The sequence below is a fragment of the Micromys minutus genome (genome assembly GCF_963924665.1).
Source record: "Micromys minutus genome assembly, chromosome: X".
Taxonomy (NCBI): Eukaryota; Metazoa; Chordata; class Mammalia; order Rodentia; family Muridae; genus Micromys; species Micromys minutus.
In genome coordinates, this window is record NC_137970.1 from 74511545 (window position 1) to 74522494 (window position 10950).

The following is a 10950-nucleotide window of genomic DNA, read 5'->3' on the forward strand; positions in this document are numbered from 1 at the left end:
CTTTGACAGCTACTGGAGGAGGGGGAGTTATTCAAATAATCTACCACCAAGTGAGATGCTCCTACTCCAGTGGATGGTTCTACACACATGACGTTGTAGGTAATCTTCAAACTCAGGTGGTCATAAAACAAAACAACAAAGTACGAGAGAAAATTTTTTAAAGGGAAATTGTGATAGTGGGGGTGTATACGAAAGGCTGGGCTTGAGGCTGATCAGATTGCACCATGAACATGCATGGAATTATCCAGGAATAAATTTAATTTTTAAAAACTGGATTTGAATAAGCCTTTCTCTTTTGAAAAATTTTGCTTCTCTTAACTCTTGATCCAAGAAGTAAACTTTCTATTCAAAATAGAAAAACACTGTAAACAACAACAACAACAACAACAACTTAGAAGCCAATTTCCCCCTCTAGATAACTTTTAAACATACCAGGCTGCTTGTCAAGGAGTTCTTGGAATTTAGCTCGTTCATATTGTATAGAATGTTCCTGTAAATATGGTCGAATGTTCTTGATAGTATAGTTCACCATGTCCATTTTCATCAGGCCTAGAACTTGGAAGATACCCCTGTCACAGACAAATACAAAACATTTAGTTTGAAAGAAAATTTAGAGTTCAGGAGTGTAGCTCAAGTCCCAGTATTGAAAATAGGAAAGGGCTAGAAAGTACTGACTTCACTTAAAAATAGCTAGTATTTGAACGTGTGATCCAAAAAATATTTAGTTGCTTTAAGAGACCATTATGATGAAGTTTCAAATGAAAATGAGAAGTCTTACTGAAAAACAGAAAGGCTTACCTTACAGGAAAGTAGATTAAAAGTTACCCTTTATATGAAATAGCCAATACTTTGAACTGTATATGTATTCAAAGTGCTTTACAGAAGGTAAGTTTCGAGAGCAATGCCCTAAGATATTCAGGCAATGAAACTTCTCAGCATGATACTAAAGGAGTTACCTGGCTACTTTTAATCATACGCAAAAATACATGAAAAGAAAAAAATAACTTAAAGATGAGGTTCATAATTGAAATACATGGAGGGCAGACTAACTTGAGAGATTAAAGTGTGACAATGTAAACAGTAAAAAGATTATAAAGATGTGCCCACAGGATGTCACCATTTGCTTGCCAAAAATACCTAGAGACTCTGCTCCTTGAGTTCAGTAGAGTGTCCCTCAGCCAATACAACCACCGCAGTGCAAACAAGCTGAGGTTTATCTTAGGCTGGACTTTGACTCTGCTCACAAAGTCTGGAAAACACAATAGTAAGCCTACAACATGCCCTGGTGCATTACTAATTATGCCACCATACAGAAACCTGAGCTACGGAGCAGTCAGTCTCCACCTTGGTTTGTTTCTTTCTTTTTCAGCAAAAAACTTAAAGTTTTTTATTTTTAAAAATTATTTAACAAGGAAAACAGTCGACCAAGTCTTTAAAAATTAGAATGGATTAATTTACAACACAACAGTCAATTTAAAATATCAGCCCCTTCCTGAGGGCCACAGAGGCCAACAGTTCTCCTATAGACAGCAGGATTGCACAGTTGGCATTCTGACCTATATTTGACATCACAGAAAGACAAAACCAGACAATTTCCATCCACTTCCCTCCTCTCCAGAGTTCTAACGCTTGCTTAGAGAAATACTCCTATTTTTAAGACCAGTTGTATTTGTAAAAATATCTATAACTAATCTCATGAGAACACTCTTAAAGCAATTCTTATAAAACATAAATACCTTAAAGTAAATTTGTGGCACATTAGACAGCTTAAAGCATTAGCAAAATAAAAGCTAATGTTTAAGAATTATCATCTCTCTTTAAAATAGAAACCACCCAGGCAAAATGTTTCCCATGATTAACTCTGCTTCTCATAATTAGCAGAGCTAACTGTACCCGGTGGAACACACCTTCTGATCCTTGGCTGTAGCTGCCAGCTTCAGAGTTTATGACTAAGTACAAAAGAAGATAAAACTAAGCTCATACATTCTGTAATGGGGAAAACAAACATTTGTCTTTAGAGAGTTTTTGTCTATCTTCAAGTCATGACGAAGTTCACAGCACTGTAAAGGCCGATTCTAAGGTGGCCAGCTAAAACAAAGCCACCTCCTCTGTATACACGGAGCTCCTACATAACTAGTAAATGAAGTACTGAGTTCCCAGCTCACAAATTCTAAGTCCTGGAACAAATAGCATTTAACAGCTTTACACAGATTTGATATCAGAGCTCTTAGAACACTTCATTTTCATAGTGTACAATATGTGAACAAAGCTTCAACTAAATAATTGCCTTACAGGAATATGTTAATTTGTGACAAGAGCCAGGCACATAAATTCAGGAAGAGAGGCTTTTCAACTTTGAGGTAAACCAGATCGTCACAAATTACACTCTAAAAATGCTTTGCTAACACACCAACTGGACTTACTTAGCTTTTAAGTTTATCACTGTTATGTCAAAACCCACACCCTGTGGGAATATATGCTAGTAAGGGCATCTGAAACTTGAGACCATCTATAGATATGCATACATATGTGTGTAACCACGAATTCGCGCACACACACACACACACACACACACACACACTGGATATGGTCAAAAGGGCCAAGGGGAGTAACTTTCTTCTTAACTGCAGCTTGATAAACTTTTTAGGGATCCACCACCAATCACCAAACACGTTAAAAGAGAACAAGACCAGGTTGGCCTCAAGCAGCTTCAGGAAGATGAATACTCTGTTTGAAAGGCAGCAGTTTGTGTAGGAATGCAAACCCCATGTATTAGCACTGAGGAGCACAGCACATGTTTCTTCCCTCTTCTGATTAGTTTCAAGGTGATGGGGAATTTGCTTAACAATGTAAATTCATTAGAAATTAGACTAGCCAGGTGTGTGGCAGAATGTGCCTGTAATACCAGCATCTGGGAGATTGATCCAGGAGTGCTGTGAGTTTGAGGCCAGCCAGGACTACATAGTAAGGTCCTCTTATAAACAAAAAAAATTCCTAAGAATCTGACTTTTAGGTATTACAAGATCAGAAGAAAAATGGCCATTTTGGAATTAGGTTTGCTTTTTTTCAGTCAAGGTATCCAATTTTATGTTTTCATTAGAATTACTGAGCTGACTTATATCTTAAGTATCACTATGACAAAGCCCATCAATGGATTATCTCAGCATTACCACGAGTACCAAACCTCTGCATGACAACAGTGAATGGCATTTAAAATTCTTTTTTCAAGTGGCAAAGGTACCTCTTTATTTGAACAAACACATCAGCTTTTGTTAGTTACAGCCTAACTTACAGACGTGTTTTTAAATACTTTTAAAAAGCTATATAGAGTAAACATATCTAATGTTCTTTATCTAATGGAGGAAACAATGGAGGTATGAACTCTGGCTTCAGTTTCCACGTGGCTAAAAATTAGGGTCTGAAAATGTAAAGATATCCAGGTTCACTCCACATGACTCACCCGGTATTTCCAGTCCTGGTACAGAACCACACTAACTTTTATCCGTATAGCACTAACAGCAGGTATCAGGGAACAAGTACAGATGGACTGTTTTCTCTGTGATGCTCACTGGCTTGTTCAAGTTTTGAAACCATGACCTGGTCCATTAGCACCATGGTTTATTCAACTGAGATAATCATTCAGGCTCCTAAAGGATGCTTGAACTGCTCTAGGCTGAGACAGAGGAATAATGAGACGAGAACTGAGGGCTACTCTTTCTTTCTCTACAGACACACACACACACACACACACACACACACACACACTCCATGAAGAAACTATCACGACCCATATACACATATATATATGCCATGAAGAAACTGCAGCAAATATATAACCTGCCTGCTAATAACTACAGTTAATGTTTGAAGAATCATAAATCACAGCTATAAAGCAATACGTGCCAATTTTTACAGTATCTGACTAACTGTAAATGGAGGGCTTCCTGGTATGAACCTATTTATTATAATGGAAGCTCAATGACCATTAAATTATTAGTAAACTAGAATAAATCACAAATATTTATAGGTGGTAACCCCCCCAAAATTAGCTAGAATTAAATGAAATTACTCATAATTGTTTCAGTTCCATCTTTCTCCTAGAAGAACCCCAAACAGGGAAACTATCTTCATGAACATATACAAAGCATCTGATATCAGGTAGCTACACCTTTCCCTCAAAGGTAGATGGCTCATAGTCACCTTCCTATACAATGGTTCTTGAAACATCTATTTCAATTACAAACTATAACGGAAGCCTACGGAGCACTTTTAGGAAAAGGCACTTTGCTGTGAATGATGGATCTGATTGCATGCAGTTGAGAAGCTCACATTAGTACTCATGTCTGAATTCATGAATACAAAACAGAGGCCAGTTTATAGAATATAGCTGATCACATTACAAGTCAATCAATCAGCAACATTAATCATATTCTCAGAAAGAGAGTAATTTATGACATTTTCCCCAAAACTAACAAGGCCAAGTTCAACAGTTGGGAGCAGGGGAAATCACCCGCATCTCTTACCTTCGAGCTTAAGAAACTGTTGACAACAGAATTATATGTCTATGTTTCTCTGCATCAATGTAAACTGCTTTTCAGGACAAAGCCAGCTGGCAGGTGTGTTTTGTTTCTGGGGGAAACCCGGGGCCGAGAAATACAGGGGTGGGGGGGGGAACAGGTCCATTTCTCTGGCCGGACAGCCGAGTGAGGAGGTGGTTATGATGAAGAGGTCTAAGGTTAGATGGCTGTGCTCGGTAACTGAGTCAGGGAAACAGAAAGCAGGGGCCTCTCTGAGATTCAGAGAGCATCAGGAACACGTCTCCTCCAGGGATGTCAGAACCAGGGCATCAGTGCAGCTTCAAAGTGGCTCTTTTCTGATGACAGAACTTCCAAAGGGTCTTACTACATCACCACAGTGGGCAGCCCCATACAACCTTGAGTGCCATCACCACTGCCGAAGAGCTTTTTCATTCAGTACTGGCCTGTCTCCGTTACCAGTGTGTAAAAGGCATCCTCCACACACTGTCGGGTCTTGGCTGAGGTTTCAGTGAATGGAATTCCGTAACTCTTGTCCAGCTTGTGGACTTGCTTTGTGTCAACTGTCCTTTTTGGTAAGTCACACTTGTTCCCTACCAGCACAATCAAAGTCTTTCACCTGCTTAATTTGCTCCCTGTAGAGGTTAATATCTGCAAACAATTTGCTATTATTGATGGCAAATACACAGAGGAACTGTCCTCATGTGTTGGTCTCTCATGGCACTGTGCTCCTCTTATCCAGCAGTGTCCAGTATGTCCACATGACAGGTCTCACCGTCAATCACCACTTGTTTTCGGTGAGAATCCTCTATGGTGGGATCACATTCATCCATGAAGTGGTTCTGGATTAGCTGGATTGTCAAAGCATTTTTCCCAACACCACCTGCTCCAACCACCTCCAGTTTGTACTCAGTCATCTCACACCAGTAAAAACCTCAAACTCCACAGACCCTGTCTAGGGGGGCTTTTAGACATCAACCCAAGGAGCTAGCTGTTAGAGACCCCGAAACCACCATGAGCAGCCCCCACCCAGGAGCGGCACTTCCACCTTGGTTTCAAAAACTTATATAAAACATTCTGGCAGCCTACGCAGAAATCTACCATGTATCCAGGAGCATGGAAGCCTCTAAGACTCCAGCACTGTACAGAATGCTACAAGTAATAGTCTCAAATTCACAATCATTTCTTAAGATAGGATAAGCCTGCAAAACTATTCAAATATCTTTTCTTTAAAATCCTCTTTATGAAACAGACTAAGACAGAAATAAATGCACCATTCAGGGACACATAGTCTGACATTTCAACAGTCATTCTAGAGCTCTTTGCACTGTGACTACCCCGCTACATTTAGAAAACAGTAGTCAATAGGGGAAAAATCACCTCAATGATAAACAATATTTTTTTCTTTTCTATTTGTTTTAGCTGTAAAACACTGAGAGTCTTCATTTCTGTTTCTGTGGAGTTTAAACTGGGAGAAATAGAAGAACACTTGAGCTGTGGGGAGGTGTGGAAATCTATAGAATTAGTACTATACTTAAATGTCTTAAGAGCATTTCGTGAAATTATGGAATCCAAATGATCATTTACATAGTGTCAAAATAAACCAGAGTCACTGCCCTTACCAACTCAAAGGACAGGGAGTAAAAATGTGTTAGTAGAACTTCTCAGCCTGGAACATAGACTATGTTTACACATTGTGTAACAGCCAATGTGGAGACTCATAGCTAGTCAGTGTTAAAATAAGTGATTGTTGAGTGCCCAGCCATAGAGAAGAAATATATACCATAGCCCAGCAGGCATTATAGAAGAGAGGATGGAAAGATTGTTAGAGACAAAGGATGAAGAGGAATGCTAGAAAATGCTGTCTTCGGGATTTGGCAAGGCCACTGCAGTCAAGAACATGCAGTAGTTGCAGGTTCCTGGGCACCTACTGCATAAAATCAAGAAACAAACTTCAGATGCGGAGTAATTAGGAAGAAAGAAATGGATCAGCAGAATTGAAAGAGGGATGATAAAGAATAAAATGCATCGCATATAGTATGAAACTCAAAAGCAGAGGGGCTGGAGAGACTGCTTAGTTGTTAACGGCATTTGTTGCTCTCACAGAGGATTAGATTCATTCTCAGCAGTCACATGGTGGCTCAGAAACACCCATAATTCCAGTTCCAGAAGATCCAATACTGCCTACTGGACACAGCAAGCAGTAGACATACACACTGTGCACATACATACATTTTGGCAGGCAAGATGTTCATAAACGTAAAATAATTTTAAATAATTATTTTGTAAAAATTTAAAAAGGAAAAAATAGAAGTGAAAAATGATGTTAACCTTCAGTGTAATACAGAGGACTACTGTAATATTTGGCTCAAATTTTTTCATAGTACGTAATAATGTAGAGGAGCAGAGTATGGTACGGTTTGAAATAGGTTGCTGCCCAAAACCTAGCAAACTTCAAGCCCAACTGTGAGATACTGAGAGGGTAGAAAGTTTAATATAATGATGTAGTTTGTAAATGAAGCCTTTAGGCTGTCACCAGGATTACACAAGAGTGACAGACTAGATAGAAACCACCATTACTGAATAGAAATGCTTTCACAAAAACAGAACAACTAAGTCTCTCTGTCTCTATTTCTGTCTCTCCCCCTGCCCCCTCTCACCTTTCACCCTTTTAACACCTCGAGATTCCACCAGAAACAATGCTTTTATTGGATGCAGCCCCTCAGTCTCACCCTTGGACTTCTAGAATGGGAGCCAAAAATATTTACTTTTCTCTTTACGATTTGGTTATACTAAGATATCATGTTATTAACAAAAGAGAATACATTAAAGAGCACGACTGTATTCTTGCCTCAGTAACTGTACTGGATCTTTTATGCTTTCTAGTTGCTGTACAGCTTCATCTCTAACTGGTGCACACATGAGGGCCATCAAGCTGAGGATATAGTTGGAGAGGTGAGGAACATCCAGAGCCCCATGCTCTGTTTCTTGTTTGAGGAGGTCCAAATCCAGTGCCTCTTCAATCTCATTTCTTAGACGATTCTGACGCGGTAATAGTAGTGACATTAAAATCTGCCCACAAAGGGAAAAAAAAATCAAAGGAACCACATTATGTTTAGAATCTGAAACATGCACCCACTGAACAGTACTTTCAAGCTAAAGATATGTCAGACTTTGTTTTCTAGGGGGTCAAGAAAGTGGATCTCTAAAGCTATTACATAGTTATTTCTCTCTGTTTAGAAGATCATTATAATTCTAGGTTTCGTGGATATTATACCGATAGTCATTATTTTCAAGGGAAATGACATTAAAATCACGAATAAAAATGACACTGGGGCAACAATTAAGTATAGGCCACAACAACATATTCACCTACACAAAATATACTTTTAACTTTTAACAAAATATACTTTTAATATACTGTTAAGGACAATTTTAGATTATTTTACTCCAAACGTAAGGTCAAATAAGCTAGATATTCTTTTCTTTGGCAGTTTTTTTTTCTGAAACAAAAATCTCACTTTGTAAGTCTAGCTGTCCTGTAACTCAATCTGTAGACCAGGATGGCTTCAAATCTCAGAGATCTGCCTGTGTCTGCCTCGTAAATGCCAGGATTAAAGGCACCACTACTACCACCTGGTAAGCAAGTTACTCTCCAATGGGCACTTGAAATAGCTTTTTGACTTAAAATGTTAATCCCTTGTAGGCAATAGTTCTTTTTGGTGTTTCTGGACCATTTAAAACATAACTGAAGTTCAGTAAAAATATGTTTTATTGAACAATACATTGTTTTTAAGGTAGTACCCTAACCCTCAAACTATATTTCATATGAACAAATGAGAGTCAATACACCCCATATGTGTTCATAAAGTAAGCTACTTAGAACATTAATGATATATTAACAATCCAATGTCTAAGTTGGTCCAGGGAGTTTACATCAACAGAGAGAAAGCTGGCTACTCACCTGTTTTATGGTTTTTATTAGTTCAAGAGCACAAGAAAAGTCTGGAGGAGTACTAGACAGCTGGTCTTTCAAGTGGTCCCAAAATGCATTGTACATTGTCTCCACAAACTTGCTTTCCAGACTATTAAGAAAGTTAAATGTGCAAATTGATCTTTGCATAGAGATTTGATACAGGATCACAATTCCTCAAATAATATTTAAAATCATGGGAAACCAAATAAACTGATAGGCCAGAAAGGAGTTATGATTTAAGAAGTGCTAAAAATTAACTGTAGTTAGTCTTAGATGAAAAACAATAAACATTCTTGGATCCTCTCAAAATGATACCAGAATGCTGCTGATCAGTCTATCCTCCTGTCCACCAACTGAATGTCCCACTTTCTCCCTCTGTCCCTCCCTTTCTCCCAATATCTCCCTGTATCTCTCTTTGTCTCTTTCCCTCTCCTCCTCTCAATATACATCTGTCTTTGTCCCTCTCTCTCTCTCCCTCTCAATATTTTTCTGAGTTTGTGTCTGTCTTTGCTCTCTCTGTGTTCTCTCTCTCTCTCTCTCTCTCTCTCTCTCTCTCTCTCTCTCTCTCTCTCTCTCTCTCTCTCCCTCCCTCCCTCCCTCCCTCCCTCCCTCTCCCTCCCTCCCTCCCTCCCTCTCCCTCCCTCCCTTTCTCTTTCTCTGTCTTTCTCCCTCTCTCTTCAGCTCGCCTCCTTCTCTTCTCCCTTTCTCCATCCTCCTCTCTGTTCTTTTCTCCTTTCCCTTTCTTTATCTCCCCCTTTGGAAGAACCATAAACTAAAATTGGGATACTGACTTTTGACTGTAATTCTGCATCTAGCCTAGATGTGTGGCTTTATTTATATTTCTATATACATAGTATGTGATATCTCTGACAGTGGTATGAAGGGTATGGAAGGTTTTTTCATGTTTATAATGCTGAAGGGTTTCATGCACTTCACAGAAGGACTAAAAAGAATTTACTACTTTCCCCTTTCTAACCTGTTCTTCACTTAATTATTTCTAAAAACCAAGACATTTGCTTTTTCCCAAAACTTTTTTTACTATAACAATACATAATTTATTTTAAATACAAATCATTAAAAATTTCAAGTTTCTTCCCCACACATCAATCTAACTTGTGCACAACAATCAACTATCACTCATATGACATGTTCCAGAGTTTTGAAGTCCATTGTCACTACCCCTTTTAACCATCTGGTCAACAAATTCTGTTTCCTAAGTATCTCTAGAACCCTTCTTAACCAAACATCCTATCACACCTGTACATTTACAATAGTCTATAAAGCAACCATCTTGACCCAAAATGTGACATGTCCTTGCTAAAAGTCAGCGATATTCCCAAATCCGTTCATCATGTCCTATTCATCAAATATCTTTCAAGAACTTGATTACAAAAGCCAAATACATAAGCTCAATGACTCAGCATGGTGCTGTTCTGTCAACATTCCCTAACTTTGAATCCTTTCTTCTTGCTGCATCTTGCTCTGAAGCAATAATAATCTCTTTGGAGTGAGTAGTGATTATTTTCTACCTTTCTTTGCCCTTGAAGAGACATTTTCTCTTAAGATAGTACTTTTCACAATTGATCACCTAAAATGTACTGAGTCATACTCTTGAGATTCAACTCAAATGATATGACTTCAAGACAATCTTCCCTGAGAGTATCCCATGCAACTCCATACTCATGAACTCCACTCACTAGCTATGAGAAAATTTATTCCTCTGCACAATAGCACATGGATTATCTGTTCTACAGGAACCTCTCAGTGGAAAAGAGAAAATCTTACCTGTAATGTCCTCAGCATTCAACATTATACATTCCATATAAATAAGTACTCAATAAGTGTTTGTTAAACAAAAGAATGCAATGGTGTTTCCATTAAGTACTGTCAACTCTAATTAGTATCATTCCTAATCCTTAAAGTACATTTAGAAAAAAATAAATATAACTCATATTCTAGCCACTATGAATTGAACTAAAAAGATCCTAGGATACATGTGTTAGGTAAAAACTCCACTCATGGACGATGTACTTCACATGTGTCATTATTAGAAACAAGCAAAATAAATGCAACATACGTGAGAATCACAAGAACCAAGACAATGCTTTAGTAACAGAATCCCTAAAGTGGCAAAATAAATGAGGTATTCGAGGTAGGAAATTTTTAAAAGCTATGAAATAACAATCTGGCAAAAAAGTATTCTTTTAACTCTTCATACTTACATTGTGTTTGTACATGGGCACACCACAAAATGCCACAGAATCTGTTTGGTGGTACGAGGATAAATTATATAAGTTGATTCTCTCCTTCCACCATGTGAGCCTCTGGGATCAAATAGGTCAACTGCAACCACCTTTAACTCTGAGTCATTTTCTAGCCCACATGTAAATGCCAGTGATCCATTAGAGACATTCAATTCATACTGAAAGACTCCTTTAT

General features: G+C 38.3%; 1 protein-coding gene and 1 pseudogene across 2 annotated transcripts in view; both read right to left on the reverse strand.

The window, feature by feature from the left end:
• LOC308415020 (T-complex protein 11-like X-linked protein 1) overlaps nucleotides 1–10950 on the reverse strand; it is a gene marked incomplete at both ends in the record, with an annotated part of 51754 nt that overhangs the window by 5632 nt on the left and 35172 nt on the right. The window contains 3 exons of the mRNA XM_080910146.1: nucleotides 433–569; nucleotides 7387–7607; nucleotides 8500–8620. Of these exons, the coding sequence (XP_080766272.1) occupies nucleotides 433–569; nucleotides 7387–7607; nucleotides 8500–8620 (479 nt within the window). The remainder of the gene's footprint in view (nucleotides 1–432; nucleotides 570–7386; nucleotides 7608–8499; nucleotides 8621–10950) is intronic.
• Nucleotides 4902–5452, reverse strand: LOC308414405 (GTPase NRas-like; annotated as a pseudogene). Its single transcript has one exon. The product of its transcript is annotated as a GTPase NRas-like (transcript).